General features: G+C 34.2%; 3 protein-coding genes across 9 annotated transcripts; 2 read left to right on the top strand and 1 right to left on the bottom strand.

Moving 5' to 3' along the window:
- Window positions 1–3: 3 nt before the first annotated feature.
- LOC140829415 (PTI1-like tyrosine-protein kinase 3) lies at window positions 4–4,584 on the bottom strand. Of its 2 annotated transcripts, none has more exons than XM_073192638.1 (8): window positions 4,319–4,584; window positions 3,194–3,371; window positions 2,671–2,924; window positions 2,440–2,566; window positions 2,082–2,355; window positions 692–824; window positions 517–603; window positions 4–396 (listed from the first exon to the last, which is right to left on the bottom strand). In XM_073192638.1, the coding sequence occupies exons 2-8, from the start codon at window positions 3,285–3,287 to the stop codon at window positions 277–279; spliced, it is 1,089 nt and encodes a 362-aa protein (XP_073048739.1). In that variant the 5' UTR covers window positions 3,288–3,371; window positions 4,319–4,584; the 3' UTR covers window positions 4–276. The 2 variants fall into 2 exon arrangements, with proteins under 2 accessions (XP_073048739.1, XP_073048738.1); XM_073192637.1 differs by lacking the exon at window positions 4,319–4,584 and adding an exon at window positions 4,071–4,094.
- A 3,718-nt stretch (window positions 4,585–8,302) lies between these two features.
- Window positions 8,303–15,328, top strand: LOC140829413 (uncharacterized). 5 transcript variants are annotated; one of them, XM_073192631.1, is made up of 11 exons: window positions 8,303–8,580; window positions 9,965–10,059; window positions 10,429–10,486; window positions 11,114–11,308; window positions 11,623–11,699; window positions 12,251–12,333; window positions 12,486–12,537; window positions 13,212–13,280; window positions 13,925–14,011; window positions 14,110–14,171; window positions 14,798–15,328. In XM_073192631.1, the coding sequence occupies exons 1-11, from the start codon at window positions 8,442–8,444 to the stop codon at window positions 14,976–14,978; spliced, it is 1,098 nt and encodes a 365-aa protein (XP_073048732.1). In that variant the 5' UTR covers window positions 8,303–8,441; the 3' UTR covers window positions 14,979–15,328. The 5 variants fall into 5 exon arrangements, with proteins under 5 accessions (XP_073048732.1, XP_073048734.1, XP_073048736.1 ...); XM_073192634.1 differs by lacking the exon at window positions 8,303–8,580 and adding an exon at window positions 9,048–9,205; XM_073192632.1 differs by lacking the exon at window positions 8,303–8,580 and adding an exon at window positions 9,051–9,567.
- Window positions 15,329–15,780: 452 nt separating this feature from the next.
- On the top strand, window positions 15,781–20,810 carry LOC140829412 (uncharacterized). 2 transcript variants are annotated; one of them, XM_073192630.1, is made up of 8 exons: window positions 15,781–16,207; window positions 16,468–16,679; window positions 17,180–17,461; window positions 17,802–17,924; window positions 18,837–18,987; window positions 19,430–19,602; window positions 20,359–20,395; window positions 20,479–20,810. In XM_073192630.1, the coding sequence occupies exons 1-8, from the start codon at window positions 15,886–15,888 to the stop codon at window positions 20,595–20,597; spliced, it is 1,419 nt and encodes a 472-aa protein (XP_073048731.1). In that variant the 5' UTR covers window positions 15,781–15,885; the 3' UTR covers window positions 20,598–20,810. The 2 variants fall into 2 exon arrangements, with proteins under 2 accessions (XP_073048731.1, XP_073048730.1); XM_073192629.1 differs by having other exon boundaries at window positions 19,382–19,602.
- Window positions 20,811–21,064: the final 254 nt, after the last annotated feature.

The raw sequence follows: 21,064 nt of genomic DNA, 5'->3' as shown, positions 1-21,064 counted from the left end.
AAATAACGATACAAACAGATCGTCTGTATTTAAAATCTGAAAGCAAAAGCAGAATCTTTCTCGGGAGAACATCCAATTCCATATTCCGTCGAGGATTTATAAGACACCACTGCCATAATGCAATACAGGCAGACCACCGCACTAAACAAGCCCAACCAAGTCATTTAGAACAATACAAAATGTCTCAAATCCAAGAAAAAACCAATTAGTGATTTTCAGCAAGAACTTTAATACGAACAGCTCTGTGCAAGAATTCAAACACAACAAGCAACGGTACTAAATCTCTGGAGCAGGGGCAGACGACTTCAACAGTGGCTGCATAGCCTTCACAACAATGCTCATATTTGGTCGAAACTCAGCTTCATACTGCACACATAATGCTGCAACAGCGGCAAGCTGGATGGCCAAAAAAAATCATGCAATTTAAATTTCTACTTTTCTTTCTTATAAATACAAAATTCATTCATAAACATAAATCCTCTTATTTGTTTAACCGACAAAATATAGGGGGACCACCTTTGCAACTCCTTTTGGAGGATATTCGCCCTTAAGCTTTGGATCAACACATTGCTTCACTTTGTCTTCGCTCAATCTTGGAGTGGCCTAAAAGTATTAAAAAAATACATTTTAAATGTGTACGATTACATCAGAAACTTAGGATCGGAGATCAGAATAAACATAAAGGAATCACCCAAGTAACAAGACTCTGCTGTCCACGAGGCATTGTGTGGTCAACAGGTTTCCTTCCAGTCAGGAGCTCTAGCAGAACAACACCAAAGCTATACACGTCGCTCTTTTGAGTCAACTGCCCTGTCATCGCATATCTGCAAAAGGTTCAAGAAAAAACCATGAAAATACTGCCTCAAATGAATTAATATCCTCGGTGATCTATGAACGATAGAGGGAGTTTGATTCGAGTGGATTGATGTCTTCGAGAACAGAACTTGTAAGTGTTCAGGAGTTTTTACAAGAAAAGCAACAAGTTCTTACATTAGCATTATCATCAATTTTAGTCTCTAGCTGAACATATCTACAGAATATTTCTGTTGACAGCTTAGTATACATCAAGACACCTGAACCTGATGGTTCTGATACCATCCACTATAAGCAGCTGATACTTGTTTTTTAAGATACAACAGTTGTGCTGTACTCTTCACACATGTTAACAGAAGAATGTGAAACTAAAAGTTGTGCATGACAGTCCAGAAATTACACTATTGCTTATCAGGCCCCAAATGTGTCCTATGGTGAGCTTCTATGACATTTCTGAGAGATGCAAGAAAAACAGATGGTTATACACAAACTTTGGCCATTTCGACAAGTCAAAAAGAGCACTATATTAATGGGGACTTCATAAAATGCAAAAAAAATAAAAAAAATTTGTCCCTCTCTCCCTATTATCGCACATACAATATAAACAAAACTTTAGAATAAAGAAAAAAACATGCACCATTTTCAATGTGAACTGAGGACCACATGGATTAACTAAAACCAGATTCATAACCCACAAGCTATCTAAAGAAAATCTTCAGGCTCAATGCAGCTATCACAAGGTCATTTAGTCTCACAGGAACATACACCTCATGAAACCCATATCAAAGAAAATCATTTCAAGTGGCATGAGCCGATGCACAAAATTATAACAAATATGGACAGAAACATTGTTTCCTAAAATGCAATATAAACATTTCACCCCATCACTGTTGGAATTCATAAAGGGGTATGTCAGTGTATATACTGAAAAGGAATATCAAGCACAACATAACAACCATCAAAATGATGCATGAGCAATTATCTACTCAACTATTTTCTGTTCCCAACAACCAAGTTCCTATCAAGTTGATTCAAAATGAGATCGAGTCAACTCTTTCAATCTCAACATCCTACAGACTGTGATACTTCAATCTAAAAAACGAGGGAAACCCATGCTTATACAGTTATACTTAAAAAATTAAATTTAGCTGTAATTATCAAATCGGATTTCAAGACATGATTCAAGGTGAAATTTAAGGACTGTACGTTAATACATGCATATACATCAGAATCACTTAATGATATAAAAATGAGTGAGGAAAGATTACTCTGGTGCATGATAGCCAAAGGTTCCAAGAACTCTAGTAGAATGAAGGCGAGCAGCCATGTCAGGGGCCTGATTTGAAAGGTTAAAATCTGCAATCTTGGCTTTGTAGTCTTCAAACAGAAGCACATTGCTGGATCTGATATCTCGATGAATTATTGAAGGATGTGCTCTCTCATGCAAATATTCCAGTCCCCTCGCAGCATCAACAGCAATTCTTACTCGTTGCATCCAGTCAAGTACAGGACCAGGTTGTGCCCCTTGTACTCCTTTCCTCCCTGTATGCAAGCATGATAAAAAAATGTTCTCTTGGTTCTCATACAACGTCCAAAACCAAATCAAGAGCAATCTTATCTACATACCATGCAAGATGTCATGAAGAGATCCCATAGTAGCGAATTCATAAGCCAAGACACGGAGATTGCCGTCCACACAGTAACCATGCAATTCAACCAGATTTTCGTTCTTCAATCTTGACACCATGGAAACCTAGGGAGATATTTGTTCCGTGCCGATTGGTCAACACACATCATGCAGAGAAAGAGAGAAACAGAATCTTCAGGGTGCATGAAATTCACAAAAGTTCGGCATACCTGAGTCAAGAACTCATTATTCGAATCGGGCTCAGATGACACATCAAGCTTCTTGACAGCAACCTCCTTGCCATTCTTTAACTGTGCAAAGTACACTCTTCCATAAGATCCTTCGCCAATTAAGGCTTTTGACCCGAAATTGTCAGTTTTCTCCTTTAGTTCCTCTATAGACAATTCAGGAACCTCAATTGGAGGTACAGACTTCTGAACTTCAGGTTTCACAGGAGCTGATGCCTTCGAGCCTCTTTGATATCCTGATGTTTGCACAACATAGATGGAGTTATCGATGCCAAACGCAACCAAGAGATAAGTGTTATAGAGAAGATAATTAAAATTAGTGAAGAAGTGCACGATCAATTTTACATGTGCGATATTGAGTTCATCCCTTTGAGTGCAGCTATCAACATTTTCATCAACAACGATAACAACAGTTTCTCAAATTTGGCATCATCAGAAAAAATAACTAAAAGTAATTTTCATTCCATTCACGGTAGGAAATAAGGATGAAAAGATAAGAACTTGCCATCAGCGTGAGTCCTTGGGCTCTTAAGGTGCTCATTTTCACGTGAGTCGTACGTTTCCTCTACATGACACGTGCAACAAAGCCACTTACGCATCCTTGTTCTTCTTCTCAAATAAAGATCGTCTTCAGCACTCCTGTTCTCCAAATGTACAAAGTAACCAGGAGGAGGTGCATGAGCCTAAAATGTTTGCCAAACAAAGCTAATATTACTAGGTGAATGTACCAACATCATATTGTAAAATCCATACTACCGCAGGCAAAGACGCGCCACAGGAACCTCGTTGCACTTATAAAATTCTTATCAAGGTTCATCGCCAAACAGTTAAATCAACATTATAAATTTAGGGGGCAGCATAGGATTTTTTAAATATAAAAGTTCTTTTAAGGTTTGATTACTGCAAAAAAAATAGAGGAATACTTTAAACTTCATGTAGAGTCAAAATATTCAATGAAAACTAGCTGAAAGACCTATATCCGAGGGAAGGATTCCTTGTAATGTTTAAAGGCATTTATTCACACCATTATCGAGTTTTCTCTGTTGGCACGTTATAATTAATTTTCCTTTTACACATCTACTCCCAACACAGATATATACAGGACCAATGACAAGTAGAATGAAAAATCAAATTCATGCTAAATTTATCTGAATATGATAGATATAAGTTCACCAAAAAACACGTTGAACCGCCCTTAGGTTTGAAATATATTAATTGGTCCTGGATAAACGTAAGGCAAACGAAAAATCAGATTTCCAGGTCTAAGACGATCACAATCCAAAAACTGAAACCAAAACCATCGCCCCAAATAATTCCTCAAAGAAATGAAAAAACCCACAATCTCAGAAAACCCGTTCGATGATTTCAATCAACAATCTTACCACCAAACCACGCCCTCGAACATATTCATCATCCATCACCAAAACGGGTAGGACAAATATACCAAAATGAAGACAATTCAAAGAACCCAAAAACAATCACCGCAGACGAACAGACAAAAACAGAGATCTAGAAAAAAAAAAACCACAATTCACAAAGATAAGAGAGAGAAAGAGCAGCGGAAAAAGAAACGAAAATTTGAAAATCAGATTACAATAACAAGAAAGCCGAAAAAGAAAATCGCACCCACCGAAATTTATGGGCCTCTTTCTCTTTTCCCTCCCTCTCCACTGGTTGTAATCTGAGCGTGTACGCAACCCTGTGTGTATAGAATTGAATAAATGAAAATGGGGAGCAGGAATTTTCAAGATTAATTAAGGGAGACCGGAGAAAAAGCGGGGGTGGAGATACAGGTAAGCGTACAGGCAGGCAAAGGAATGGAATAGATTGATTCAATGGGGAAATAGATTTTTTTAGATTTTCTTTACAAAACAAGGGAAGGCCCGTGGAGGAGAGAGAGGCTGGATTTTTATTTATATGCGCGTTATTAATTATGGGTTATGCCTCATTTTGAATTGGTCAACAAAAATGTAAATGTCGCGTTGACCTTTGTGTGCTTGTATTTACCCTGGCCGACATTTTAGGAAAACAATTCTTTGAGACGGTCTCACGGGTCGTATTTGTGATACGGATTTCTTATTTAGGTAATTCATGAACAATTATTATTTTTTATGCTAAGAGTATTACTTTTTATTGTGAATATCCATAAGTATGATCCGTCTCATAGATTAAGACCGTGAGACGGTCTCATACGAGACATACTCGACATTTTATTCCCAAAGAATAAATATCGGATTGGTAAAAAATACATCAGTCAAAATTTTGATTAGGATTCACTGCATCTGTCAAAATTTTGATCAGATCAATTATATAAAATAAATATCGGATTGTGTTTTATTTGATGACTGTTGGAAAAATATATTTAGAAAATATAAGTATGTAGTTGGTTGAATGATATCGGCATAATATGATCACTCAATTGTTTTGACATTATATGTTGGTATAATTAATGTGATATTTATGTAACATTAATACGATATTTTGTATTATTAATTTGTTATTTTATATAATTGATCTAATGTTAATATAATTAATTTTTTTAACAATGATGATATCATTAATTTGATATCGATGATATGTTACTTGGTATGGTTAAAATATTTTGGCTCATATTTATAACACAATGGAGTTTTTTATATATAATGGAATAAGAGTATTTATGAGACCAAATCAAATACATGTAGGCTCGATTTAGGTATCTTTGAGGCTAAATCAAGTGCTCATTGACTCGAATTAGGTTCTTTAAGTATCAATTTAAGTATTATATTTTGAATTTACGGTAACATCAATAAAAGCCACTCAACATCAAGTGCGTATCATATTTTTTACATCCCCAAATAATTGAGTAATGATATTTATGAGGTCAAATCAAGTATATATTAACTAGAATTAGGTACTTCTGAGACCAAATCAAGTACCCAGTGACTTGAATTAAGTACTCTAAGTAGCAATTTAGGTATCTTTTTTTAACTTCGCGATGATACCAATAAAAACCACTCAACATCAAATCCATAATGTATTTATTCACATCCCCAAATAACAGAATAAAGGTATTTATGATGTCAAATCAAGTATCTATTTACTCGAATTAGGTACTTATGTGGCCAAATCTAGTACCCACTTACTCAAATTAAGTACTTTCGTACTAATTTTTATGTATCATATTTTGACTTTATGGATGTCACCAACAAAGACACTCAATATTAACTCTGATATATATTTTTTACATATCCAAATAATGAAATAGGATATTTCAATACCAAATCAAGTATCTGTTGGAGCGAATTAGATACTTTTGAGGTCAAATTGAGTACCTGCTAACTCAATTTAGGTACTTTAACTACCAATTTATATATCTTGTTTTTTAATTTCATGGTGCTACCAACAAAAGCCACTCATTTTTTTTTTTCAAATACTCAAGTAATGGAATAAGGGTATTTAAAAACCAAATAAAATATCTATTAACTCGAATTAGGTACTTTGAGCACCAATTTAGGTATAATATCTTGGCTTCATGTATGTCGCCAATGCAAATCACTCAATAACAAATATGATATCAAAATAAGTATTCATTTTTATTTAATGAATACCAATAAGTATTGTGAATGAATATTAATGATTATTATACAGGAATAGTCCTTAGTATAATGAATGATCACCGATAGGTGTTGTGGATGAATACTAATAAGGATGATATCAAAAAGTATTCACATGTTATTTAATGAATACCAAAAAGTATTGTGAATTGATATCAATGAGTATTATAAATGAATAACCACAAGTATAATGACATAATACTGATAAACATAATGAATGATTATCAACAAGTATTATTGATGAATACTACTAAGGATGATATCAAATGAAGTATTATTTTATTATTTAATGAATACGTGATTATTATAAATGAATAGTCATAAATATAATGAAAGAATATTTGGTAAAAAAAATTAATATTTAAGGACAACATCAAATATCACTTGACAAAAATTAGGTACTTTATTTACCAATTTAGGCATCATAATATTATTTTATGAATTCTAAACAAGTCATTAAAGATTATATTCTAAATTTATTTTTTGACAATACAAATATTTTTTTTTTTTGGTATTTATGAGGCCACATCCACATCAAGTATCATCAGACAAAAAATAGGTAATTTTATACCTATATGTAGATATATCATATTATTATTTCATGAACGATAAATAAGTCATTCAAGATTAAATTCAAAGTGTATTTTTGAAAGTAAAAATAAACAAATTTTAATATTTAAGAGGCCACATCGTTCTCATGACAAAAATTGTGTATTTTTTATATCAACAGTATCGTGAATAAGTATGATATCAAATTAAGTATAGTTTTATGAATACTAAAAAATATTTTGGATGAATATTAATAAGATAGTGATTGCAAACACTACCTAAATATTATAGGTGAATACTAATAATGTATTGATTGCAAACACTGCCTAATGCATTTTCCAAAAATTACCAACAATGATTGAATTTATGATGATCGCGCGAGATCCAATATTTTCTTGCACATTTGGTGTATTAAAATAGCCAAATCGAGTATTTGGATTCCCAAAATAGGTATTTTGTAAGTCAAAATAAGTACTTACTCTTATTTCACGACGAGTGATAAACTATGTTTTTTTCTAAAAAAACTAAATGACATGACTAAGTATCTTAATGTATTTTCTATGAAAAGATCAACAATAACTGAATTTATAGTGATCGATCGAAGATCCAGTATTTTTTTAGACATTTGGAGTATTCAAATAGTCAAATCAAGTATCTGAAACCCTCTAATAGGTACATTATAGCTCCAAATAAGTACTTATTCTTATTCCATTATAAGTGAAGAATAATATTTTTTAAAAAAATTTAAATGACATGAAAAAGTCATCCTAATATTTTTTCATGAAAAGACCAACAATGATTGAATTTACGGTGATCGTTCGAAGATCGATTATTTTCTTAAATATTTGGATATTTAAATAGCCAAATCAAATATTGAAACCCCAAAATATGTATTTTTTAAAGTCACAATAAGTACCTTTTCTTATTCCATGATAAAGAATAACTATGTTTTTTTGAATAAATGACATGGCAATTGCGGTTGGTTTTCACGATAAATATATCATTTTACATGTGCTTGCAACACATTATTTTAGTTGGGATCATCTGCTTTTAAACGATGAGATCAATAGCCTTATCCTTATAAGCTGCATCAACAGGTCCTGTTCCAACTGAACAAGCAATGTGCTCGATTCCGCTGGCGTCCATGAGTTCCTATCCCTTTTCTACGTTCAATGGCTATTGACATTGTTCATAAAAAAAAAACTATCAATTTGTGTTTATATAAAAATAATTTGGACCCATATCCGTAGTACAAAATATTTATATAGTTGGTTAATAATTATTTTTGGTTTGAAATTCTTTATATATGATCTACAATATCGCCATTGTCAACTTTGCTATCACTTTCATTTTACTATCGCCTGTTAATTAACTAATTGTCAACTTCCTCAGTTGCTGTCAATATATATATATATATATATATATATATATATATATACTCGGACAAAATTTCCAAGATTACACAACAAACGATTTATAGCATGAAGAGCTCTATGCAATATCTTATAGTTGGTTTTGCGTTGAAGGGATGGAATGCAAATGCGCGATTGGATTAGGAAGTTACGACAATAATAGCAACTCCAAAATGCGTTAAAGTTGAGTTTTGTTATGATCCAGATCATGGTCAATACAAAAATTATCGAGTTTTTGAAGAATAAGAATACCATAGTAGCACTCGTGTTGGGACAGCTGCTTTCTCTTGTTCTGACTTCAACTGGATTTTCATCTCTTGAGTTGGTCAAACGAGGTAATTTCGTGTTAATCTATGAAATCACAAGATCTAGCTATTTAATTTGTTTACAAGATTTAAACGATCTTATAGATCATGTATACAAAAATATGACTGATGCCTTTTTGAATTAATTTTTTTTCCAGTTTCCATTTTATGAAACAAGCTTGTGATTGTTGATGGGTCAAAAATTCAAAGCGAAATGGAATAAGCATATGTAGAATGGTTAGCACTAAAGAATACAGGAGTAATCACCAAAAACATTTTTGTTTTTGTTTTTGTTCGCATCATGCGGCTCGTGGAAGCCCCAACAGTATTTTAGTACGTACACGCAAGAACAATCTTATTTTCCCAAAATAAGACAATATATTTATCAATTCAAGACCTGTATATCATTTCATTAGGAAGTTGACTTCATTCTTGTCTCATTTGATTTCAAGATACTATTTTCTATATTAATTTCGGCTCCATCTTTATTTACAATGAAATCATAAATGGATCGATTTCACAAAATGACATTTGAGACAGGATACATGAAACAGAATTGTGATTCTGAAAGAGTGACTGGGCAGCTGGGAATTTCTCACAGCCGTTCCTAAGGAGTCACAATTTCATTATCACATTGACTTCCATATATAAATCAGTATTCTTCCAGCAAAATGTGCTTATTTATTTATATTCATGAGCGTATATATAAATTTGTAATGGATCAACATAGGATTTGGTCCGTTTGATATCTGAATTTCCTCTTCTTTCTTTCTTTCTTTCTTTCGTTCTTTTTTGTTTTTGAAAGGGAGCCCTTTGAGCTTCTACGGCGTTTGATCTAGTTTTTTCTCTCTAAATTTTGTGATTGAATTATTGTGTTCACACATAAGAATTGAGTAATCATGGTGAATTGGAAGGATGTTTTGACAAAGAATACATTGTTGGGTCTTGCCTTGGGACAATTTCTTTCTCTTCTCGTCACTTCAACTGGATTTGCATCTTCTGAACTAGCCAAAAAAGGTTTTTGTTTGTTTGTTTTTTTTTAAAATTTAAACCATTTAGTCGTTTTTATCATGATCAAGACATTGCTTTCTTTCTCAAAAATAAAAAAGAAGTTTGCTTTATTTTTACGGGCTTGAGTTGAGTTTGGAATTAATTGTTATATAGTAGAAACTGAACAAGAATTTCGTTCTGTACGCTTTCTGGGGAAAGCATTCACTTCCTGCTAATGAAAAAATATTTTTGTTATGTATGTTTTTTTTTTTTATGAATAGAAGACCAGGTTCATGGCCTACAGCCATTCCAGCAACTCTGGCTGATATAGGGACTATGGAACAAGGGTCTTTGTCATTTGCAGCATATTTCTTCAAGGTGTTCAATTTCTAACATGAAACATTTGTTCGATCTCCGAATGTAGGAATTAATGCACCAACCTCGCAGTCGTTCTTGAATTATGTACTCTTGGCATTGATATATGGTGTCATTATGCTCTACAGAAGGCAAGCTCTCAAGGTAAGCTTGTAGGTTTAACTTTGAACCTTTATCATTGAGTTGTCAATAAGAAATCCAGATGTTCTGGAACAAACAGCTTAACTTCGACTGCGTATCAAAACTTGAGTTGCTATACATTTCACAGTATTTTTCTAGGTGACAAAAACAAATCTTGAGTTTTTATTCATTGAATATTATCATTCTCATCTATGGTATTGTTTTGTCGCATCTGTGGTATTGTTTTGTCGCTTAGCTGAGTATATCATATGTGGCATGCTTCATGTTAGCAGCCTTGATTGTCTTCTCCTGCATAATTTTTGGGTATTGCAAGTGATTTAAGGGATGACTGCCATTTTAAACATTCCTTATGTGCTCTCTCTCTGTAAGCAGGCCAAATGGTATTACTACCTAGCGCTTGGATTGGTTGATGTGGAAGCTAATTTTCTTGGTAAGTTTATAATAACTATATGCCTGCCTAATGAGTCTTATAAGCTTGACATTAAACGATCAGTTTTAATGTAAACTAAAACATGACTTTTTTTTTTATCATGTGATTAATCTATAACATCATCTGATTGAAGCTATTTTTAATATATTCTGTGATTTATTCTTGGTTATTTCGTAAGACCATTAGTTTTCATGTGCCTTGTCCTATGTGCTTTTGTTAGAGGGAATTATTAGCTATTTTGAGAATCTCTACCAACTCATAAATAGTGATTGCATGATCCTATATTGTATCTTTTTTAGCTACAAAATGCAATTTCCATGTAAAAACATGATAGTATATGAGGAAGTGCATCTTCATTACATTTTACATCACAAAGCTTCAAAAGCTTTAATTTATCATAAGATCACTATATATTGGACTGGACCAGATCAGATGAGACATACATTTTGCATTGCATACTGCAACTCATAATATTTACTATCAAGTGCATGCTTTATTCTTATTTTCTGGAAACTGTTGTTTGGAGATAAATACTGCAAAACAGAATATAAATATAAAGGAAACTGACATTTATTATGTGTCTGATTGTGTGAGATTTCAGAAGCTAATATCTTTTTGGCATGATAGTGGTGAAGGCGTACCAGTACACATCAATTACGAGTGTCATGCTACTGGATTGTTGGGCAATACCATGTGTGATGTTTCTTACCTGGTTCTTTTTGAAGACTAAGTACAGATTTAAAAAGTTTGCTGGTGTAGTCATTTGTGTTGCTGGCATCATTATTGTTGTCTTCTCAGACGTTCATTCTGCAGAGAGAGCTAGTAAGAATTATTTTTCAGTGTAAACCAGTTAACACTTAACGTTACCATTTATCAGTACTTTTTAGAAAATCAGACTCCTTCGCAGCAGTACTTGAACAATTTTGCTCTTTCCTGCTCATCAACCAAGCCACTCTAGAAGCAGCAAATTCTTTTTGTTAATTAATGCAAAGACAAAAGAACTCTGTGGACTAGTAAACACTGCTTTGACGACTCTCCTTTCGCTTTTTCTTTCATGCTCTTTAGATCATTTTCAGTTTTTGATGCTATAATATTTTGAAACATAATTTATGATGTTATAATTATCATCGTTATAGGTGGTAGCAACCCACTAAAGGGTGATCTGCTTGTGATTGCCGGAGCCACACTTTACGGTGTTAGCAACGTCAGTGAGGTAGGTCGGTTTTGAATGTCACTGCTTAGAATTTTTAAATTTGAACTTCATGTTTGGAATGTGAATCTCCATTGTTGGAAAATTTTGCCGGTATCACATGATAAATAATTCAAATTTCTTTTTCTGTTTAACAGAGAGTTTTTTTATGCCCCTAATTCCAGTTTCTTTAAATTACTGAATTACTCACACAGCCTCTAGCTTCTCTATATACTTTCTCCACCACCTGTGATTTTCTTCTGTTTCATGTGCTGATTCATATCCTTCATTTGTTTCTTTGACTTTTCTTTTCTTCTTTTTCCTTAGATTTCTTACCTTTTTCTCAATTTCTTTTGCTATTGATCATCCCAGCCTTTCCTTCCTTTCAACTTTTTCAAACTACCGGCCACTAGGCTGAGATTTCTAGTGCAACCAAAGTCATTATTCCCACCCATTGGTAATTTCTGTGGCTTGATACCTTCTAGTTAAAAAAATGACTTCAGATCAATCTTTTTTGGTATTCTTGTACTTTTAGATTTGAAGATTATGAATCCTTGTGTTTTTGGTCTATGCAGGAGTATTTCGTTAAAAGTGCTGATAGGGTTGAACTTATGGCCTTTTTAGGAACCTTTGGTGCCATTATCAGTGCTATACAGATGTATCCTTTCTCTATGCTTTGAAGTTATTTTTCATATAATGGTTTTTCATGCTGAACACAATTTTTGCTCATCATATTGTGATAGCATACATACATTACTTACAAGGTGCTTTACCATGAGGCATGAGTGACTTCGTTAACCAAGTGTACAGAAGCATACTTGAACGGGATGAACTCAAATCCATTCAATGGTCAGCTGGGGCGGTATGTCTCTTGTTCTCTTGCTCACTTACTCACTCTCTCTCACCATTTACTTCATATTCCTCCTCGGCTTCTTGTTGTGTGACAAATATACGAACAATGATCAAGGCTTCCTACTCGATAATTTTGTATTATAGTGCAAATTTCCTGGTTTTTTGGTACGCAGGAAATTTGCCTGTGTCGTTCATATGTTCCAGTATAATGTTGCTTTGAAGCATTCATGCATGCCTTTCAACACTAAAATACGATCATCAGGGATTTTGTACATTGAATCTTCTGAAGCATATATATGTCATCCAAATTATATGTCGCAAGCATTTGTCTTCCTAGCTTATTAGTGTATTTCAATATTCTCGGTGTATGTATGAGGATAGATCAAAACTATGAGCTTTGTGAAATTTTTGTGGTGGTAAAAGCTATTTTCACACCCCACTAAACTGGATAATAAATATTTTAATTCCTGGCAGCTGGTAATACTTTGATGCTTTCTACATTATCTTGAAGCTGATTTCATAAAACCCCACGCACTGTGTTATTAGTAAGGTCTCATGCTTGTGGAATGTTCAAAGTTCATTTCTGGATCTCAAGTAACATTATGTTACTGATTCATTACGAAGTGCACTGGACTGGTTTGAACTTTGAACTTGATTTGACATCCTTACTAATTTTTGTTACAGACTTTTCCTTTTGTTGGATTTTCTTTGGCCATGTTTCTGTTTTACTCTGGAGTCCCCGTCTTGCTGAAGGTATCCTGTTAATTCTGTGCCTAATCCACGAGTGACTTAATGTTTTTCTTTTTAACTAAATCATGCTTTATATTGGTGTTCGGCACTTTAGTCTTATGAAGTCACGAATTATGAAATAAGTCTCCAGTAGAAATTCTTTTCGAACATGTCATAGATAAAGTTATGTCTGTCACATGTAGTAGAAACTGTCTTAAAACCCGTACTTGATGTTGAATCTTAAAATGTAATAAAGGCAGGCGGCATGTCGGTAGAGATTTGTTTAGCATATTATTCTCATTATGGGTAGTAATCTGCTTCCTTTCTCCAACCAACATTCAATAAATTTTCCTGCAAAAGATTGCAGATGATGGTATCGGAGAATATCGTGAAGTAAAAGAAATATTTTGTGATTCACCTTTTATATTTATGCATACGAATAAACCCCAACTCCCAAGCGTTTGTGAGAGTCATTACAAAAGAAGAAGTGGTTGAATTCCATTGGAGGATCTATATTGGGATAAAAGGCTTAAGTAACAAAAAGTTCTTATTTTCTGTATATAGAAGCCATTGGTATCCAGGATGCTTAATTTTTCACTCTCTTTTACGAGATATTAAATCTCTGGCTCAGTTGATGAATCCCTTTTTCCCCTCAACTTCTCATGCAGATCAGCGGAGCTACAATGCTAAATCTATCTTTGCTCACCTCAGATATGTGGGCAGTTTTTATTCGGATGTTTGCATACAAGGAAAAGGTCCGGAAAAACAACAAATGAAAAGAAAATAATAATTAAGTAGCTCTTTTTCTTTTCTTTTTATATTCCTAGTATACAATATTTTCAATATTCTCCAGGTGGATTGGATGTACTATGTAGCCTTTGCTGCTGTTGCTGTTGGGCTCGTCGTTTATTCATGGTATCCAAATTTTTAGTCTTTTGTCTTCCCTGCACTTTTCTTTAATCAGTAGATAACCGAAGTTATAAACATAGAAGTATTTTCACTTTGACTGAAGGCTTTGCTGTGCGTAGGTTGTGTAATTTAAGCTCTAAGAAACAACCTTAGAGTTTTACTCTGTTCCATTCGGATTTTAGTTAGACTGTAATGGGCTTTGTAGATTAATTCATCGACAAATTACTCTAGCAATCATTTAATTATTTTAATCAAGTGTGGAGAGTTTGGTGTAGTTGTTAGCCCATTGTGTATATTCTTGCTCACACAGGCTCCGGGGTATGACGCCAAGGATTGTGTGATTGCTTCAAATAAGCTTGCATCAATGAGAATTGTTTTTTTTTAAAATTTAATAGCAATAAAATTATAAATTTGAACTTGGTGCTAAACTGCAACAATTTCCATTGCCCTCATTGTGTTGGGAGCTTCATAATTTTCAAAAGAAGTGTCTTTCAACAAATTTCAGAATTCAGCAACACTTTGCCTTTTTGATACAATGTATCTTTCATGGACACCAAACCGATGCTGATGCTATATAGACTTCTCTGAGTTCTTGTGATTATTTCATTGTTTCATGATATGATCAAATGCAGGGGTGATAAAACAGATCAAAACAATGCAGAGGTTGCTGACCAGGAGATTGAGCATAGCAAACATTTTGATGAGGAAGCCGGTTTTCGTCAACAAGATGACAGAGACATAGTGGGAAGCTCGAAATCTGGAAGTTTTAGTAAACATGCCATTGCTTCTTCAAGTGGCGTCGTGGAAAAGTAAACAAGGTCGAAAAGATTTCGACAATGATAAAGATTTGGAAAGAGTGAGATTCTTGAATCCTCCCAGCTCCCAAGACATCATCAACCATCGAGCTTTGAGGATGCGACGATTGGAAAATTTGTTAATAAATATTTTGGAAGAATCCCTCTTGCTTAAAGACTAGGATCCCTCTCATAATAAAACTGTCGTCCCGTCAATCCTTTTTTCTTTTTCTGCTTTACTCAGTTTCTTAAAATCATGCAGTGATGCTTGTTGTATGAAGGAATTATTACAGAAATCCTGTAGACTGTGATTTTGCAAAGTCTTCAGACACCACCTGTGGCTGATTCGAAATCGAGTTTGGTTGTGTCGTATATATGCTGCTACGGATTGTACTCTAAATTATTGTAATTGTACTTTTATCAGTTGTCTTGATTCAAGAAAATTTAAAGATAAATTTTTTTTAACATCTAGAGTCAATTATCTAATCAATATATATAAATATAAAAAAATAAATAGGTGAAGCATACCCTTCTAATTTGAATTGAGAAAATTAAGTTAAACCATTCAAATTTTAACAAGAGTTATTTGAGGCGGTCTCACGAATATTGAGACTGATTAAGTTTGTTTATATATATAATAATAATTAAAAATTTTGACATAAAAAGTGATTTTTTTTATGTTTAATCTTAAATAAAAAATATGTATCACGAAATTGACGAGACCGATTCACCAATTTTTTTTGTATTGAAATGCATATATATAAATTATAAACAAATAAATAATATAGTAATTTTTTTTTCCTCGACAAAAATAGAGTGAAGCCACCGCAAGTGTATGGAAAAGAAGAACCCGAGAATTGGCCATATTTATAAATACGACGATACTACACTGTTTAGACTGAGTGCCGCAAAAAAGTTTGCCAACCATGATCATTTCTTCCCCATCCTTTCACGATCACCCTTATCTAAATCTCAAGAATCCAATTTCAAGTCCGTTTCCAACGAATTCATGTTTCAAATCTGCATTTACCAGTACGAGCAGTGGTAGAACATGGTCGCTGACTCGGGTTTCCTCGAGTAGCTACGGAGGAGGGAGGGCTCCGGCTGGAGATGACGTCATCAGGTCTCCGGTGAAGTTGCTTCGGAGGGTTCTGGAATCTCCAGGGATTCATCTGGGCCCAGCTTGTTTCGATGCTCTCAGCGCTAAGCTCGTTGAGAGAGCTGGTTTTGATTTCTGCTTCACTACTGGTAACTTGTTTGATTCCTATTGACGCTTTCTGACTACCACTTATTCTGTGAATTTACGCCAATGGCCACATTGGTGGGTGGATTGCTGTTCTATCCTAAATATTACACATTTAAGTCTTGTGAGAATTTCAAGTTTTTCGTGATGCTGTGGTTGATATGATTAGTTTGAATTTGAGGTGAAAACTATGAGTTATGTTATGTCTAGTAATCTTCGGGCTTACCATTTATAGGGAGAATAAAGTAATCTGTTTAATTCATAGGATTTGGAATATCAGCTACCCGGTTAGGATTGCCTGACGCTGGACTAATCTCTTTCGGAGAGATGGTGGATCAAGGACGGCAAATAACTGAAGCTGTGTCTATACCAATTATTGGGGACGGGGATAATGGATATGGGAATGCAATGAACGTGAAGAGAACTGTCAAAGGATATATCAAAGCTGGCTTTGCTGGAATTATTCTAGAAGATCAGGTAAATACCACTGAAAAGATTTCTTTTCGATATGTCATGTATTATTTTTACCTTATTTCATTCTCGGCGCTGTGTATATGGCTATTTTGATTAACATTTCTTGCCTTTTGGATGTATAACACTAAGAAAATAAAGTTGGGCATTCTGAAGGGTACGCTAGCTTCATTATTGTGGTTTTGTCTTAAATAAGCTTGAAAAATATCGTAGTTTCGAAATACTTAGTAAAACCAAATTTCCACTGGCAAGTGATTTGGCACATGTAAACAATGAAAGGAAAATTGTTGTTGGTAATTTTGTATCTGGCAGTAATCATTTGTTGCCCATCATATAAGTGCTTATTGTTGTCATCGCCAGCAATACATTGTCTACTGTTATATCGAAGTCTTTTTTGCATGGCATTCTACCAAACCCCAATATGATCAGTTATTGTAGTTAACATTACTTTTACCTTGTTGATATCTTCTTCTTCTTCTACTACGTTTAAAGGAGGTGTTCTACAGGTTACTCCCAAGGCTTGTGGTCATACACAGGGTCGAAGAGTTGTTCCTAGAGAGGAAGCAGTTATGAAAATAAAAGCAGCAGTCGATGCTCGAAAAGAGTGTGGTTCTGACATCATTATAGTAGCACGGACTGATTCTCGTCAAGCTGTGTCATTGGAAGAGTCACTTCGGAGGTCTAGTGCTCTTGCCGATGCAGGAGCTGATGTTTTATTTATTGATGCTCTTGTTTCCAAAGAAGAGATGAAGGCCTTTTGTGAAATTTCCCCATTGGTTCCAAAAATGGTATGCCATATTAGCCAGTGAATTAGTACCTATACATCTCATAGTTGAAGCTTTCATGTTCTACTTGTTGGACATGCAAAGTTTATACATTTTGTTTGAAAGCAAAACTACTAAAGTTCTTTCCAAATTCCAACTAGCTGTTTATAACTGTTTGAAAACTGGCTACTGGCAAGGTTAATAGCTAGACGTTGGCAAGGTAATATGGCTAGCCTTCTGTGAGTATATGCATACATACATATATATATAATTATACGCGCGTGTGTTTGTGTGTGACATTATTATTTAACTACATTCGTATAGCGTGGATGAAACTTTACTTATAGATGTATATCTTGTTCAGGCCAACATGCTTGAAGGGGGCGGAAGAACCCCAATACTTAGTCCTATTGAGCTTGCTGATGTTGGATACAAACTGGTGGCATATCCATTGTCATTGATGGGTGTGTCCATTCGTGCAATGCAGGTATTTCAGTTCTTTCTTTCCTTGATGTGCAAGTAATCGAGTGGGTTTGAGTCTATAAAGTGAAATTAAAAACAGCCATTGGCTTTGGTCAAATTGGACTAGTAGAACCATATATTTGATCACACAGAAGTGTGAAATAATGTTCTTTTTGACTGTGATGATTTTATCTACGGGTTTCCATCTGGTTAGAAGATGGACTGAATTTAAACACCAAAATGTGGATGATGTCAGCCAAGATTCTTGAAAATTCTCAAGTGAAATATAAATTATGTTCTTTTGGAAAGTTCTTTCTTTTCTTCCCATGCTTTGTATAACTAGTTTTGCTAATTAGATCTTGTGTCATGCTTTGTATTGTGTTCATTTATGAACTAGTTGGAGTCTGGCCTCACTCCTTGTTTCCTAACATTGTTTCGTTTTTTTTCCAAGTATGTACTTTATCTACTACTCAAAATTATCAGTACTAGTCCCTTTGAAAAAAATTAAGAACCCGTAAATTTGCAGGACCTTGGTGTTTGCTATATCGTGTTTTACAATTAGCAAACACCATCTGGCTCATCGGGGGTGCCAAGACAATCCATTCAGTGGGGGAGTGAGTCTGTTGACATAAGTTCTAGGGTTGAGTTTTGTATTCATATACTTAAGTGAAATTACTGTATAAATTCATAGACAACTATATTCTTAGCACTTGGTTGAAAATGAATCGTTTCTCCTCATCAATATTTGACCTTCCATGCAGGGGTTGAACGTGAACGAATATTTAATCAATCCCTGAAGTAGCTTCGATTCAAATTAAAATTGGTTTAAAATCTGATACTTTCACAACCCTTTTTTAGCCTTGGCTGCTGTGTATCCTGTCCTATTTTACAACATTGCTAAGTTCACTGGTGCATAATTTCATTGTCTGTCTTACAGGATGCATTGTTGGCTATTAAAGGAGGTCGTATACCTTCTCCTGGAAGCATGCCATCTTTTGAAGAAATTAAAGAAATTTTGGGTTTTAATACCTATTACGAAGAAGAGATGCGATATGACACCAAGAGCAACCAACTTTCTGTAGAGAGAGGTAATCAAAAGCAAATATTCAGAACAGTTCTGGTGGTTAAAGCATGCTTGCTTTAGTTAGATCGAACAAATAGGAATTGCACTAAAAATTTCTGATACTGGTCATAGTAATTATCTCTTTAACCAAATCCATTTATAGTTCACAGTGTGATTGTTTATTATGCTATTTTATTCAAGTCAATTAACTGGTAAACAGCAATGATTCGAAAAAGTACAAGGTGTCCTAGAAATTGTGAGTCATCCCTTTGGAATTCTGAGCATATTTAAAGATTTTAACGCGATTTATTCTTCAAAACCTCAACCAATTCCTGTGTCTTCTGAAAATTTTGCTTTCCTTTACTAAAGTTAGTACACTATCCAAGAGTAGCCCACATGGAAAATTTATTTAAATCTAGGTTCTTCCTCCACAAGCAGCACATCTCATTCTATTCAACCCGATGTAGATAAGAGCAATCAGAGTGCCTATGAAGCTGTGGTGGAAGTATTAACTCCTGAAAAGTACCGTAACTATGACGCAGATGGTTCTGAGGGCCCTTTCTCCGGCATTTGGTCCCGGAAGTTAAGAGTCAAAATAACTGGAAGAGATGGATCTGAAAGACTTGATGTCCGAATACCAGTAAGTCTTTTGTCCTTCCTATATTCCAAGCGATCTTTTCATTCCTACTCATGGTGACTTGTTGAATTGGGCAATGATTTTTTGGATTCAAAGCTGCTCTACGTCTGGAACAACAGAAAATAATCTAAAGTTTTTCTTTATATGTATAAAACAATCATATACACAATAGGTTTTGCTTAAATGATTTTATCTTTTGGTTTTTTAAGCCAGGATGTTTGCTCAAATTAATGAGTACAAGAACCGATAACCAACTTTAGCCAATTCTGTAGGCTGAAGTCTGACTAGTTTTTTGCCAATTCTTTTTGAGTTTTGCAGTTTGGTTGTTTATTTGGAAAGCTTTGTTACTGTAAAATCAGAGCATATTAGCTTACACTAGGTTGACTACACCCTAAATGTCGACCCAAAGAAGCTGATTGTAAGAATCACATGCCAGATAGAGCTTTGTAATAGCTTCTGAATATTCTCCATACGGTGGAGCTGAACTATTATCTGTTCCTCCCTTCTGACAGACATAATACTCTTTAATATATCGAAGCTTATCGGGTTACATATTTCATAGGTAAGCACAAGCCAGCATGTGAAATACCTCTTTTTCTTTTGTTTTTGTTTTTTTTTTTTTTTTTGAGAAATTCTGTATTTGAAGTACGTAGTTAGCTGGTCAGAACGTCAAGTTCTTGGGTGGAGAATTCTCCAAGACGAGGCTCTCATGATTATATTTCTCATCTCAAGTACACATTTTATCTTTTGTTTTCTCAGGCAGGCTTTTTGAATGGAATCACCAACACAATCCCAGGTTCTGACTAGTTAAAAAATTCAGTATTTTTTTATAAACCACCAGAATTATATATGAAATGTACACTGTTTGCGTGTGCACAGCTTTTGGGGGCATAAACATGAAGGAGTTATTGGATGATGCAGCTTTAGAAGTAGGCGGCAAGCAGTTGTTGGATTTTAAAGATAGAATGGGCGACAGAATTCAAGTCTTTCTGGAGTAAATGATCTCTTGGTGACTATAGAGAATCTCCTCAATTTGCAGATAAAAACTTTTTTATTTTATTTTTTTATAATCAAAATACCATTTGAATCAAAATCTTATCTTTCGAATATAATTTGTAGGTCGCGGGCAAAAAATTCATTTGGATATGAAATGATTAATGGAGTTATCTTGCTTTGGTCTTGATTATTTAAGATTTGGAAATTTTTGAACATTTTTTTGGGTATCTGCTCTACTTTATTACAGTGAATAAATTAGATAATATCAAAAGTAAAATTTACTTCAGTTTTTATTTTAAAAATTGTCCAATTATACGGTTAACTGCTCGATCTCGAACTTTAAAATGTGGATCAAGTCACCTGCCTTGACTACGTTATCTTCACGATAAATCAAATGATCATTGTTGTATTCTATAACCCGTTTCTTTAAAACGAAATCGTGCAGATATAAATTTTTTTAAGAACGGTT

The sequence above is a fragment of the Primulina eburnea genome, chromosome 4 (assembly GCF_022965805.1).
Source record: "Primulina eburnea isolate SZY01 chromosome 4, ASM2296580v1, whole genome shotgun sequence".
In the NCBI taxonomy this organism is placed as follows: Eukaryota; Viridiplantae; Streptophyta; class Magnoliopsida; order Lamiales; family Gesneriaceae; genus Primulina; species Primulina eburnea.
This window is presented reverse-complemented; position numbering and strand designations above follow the sequence as displayed.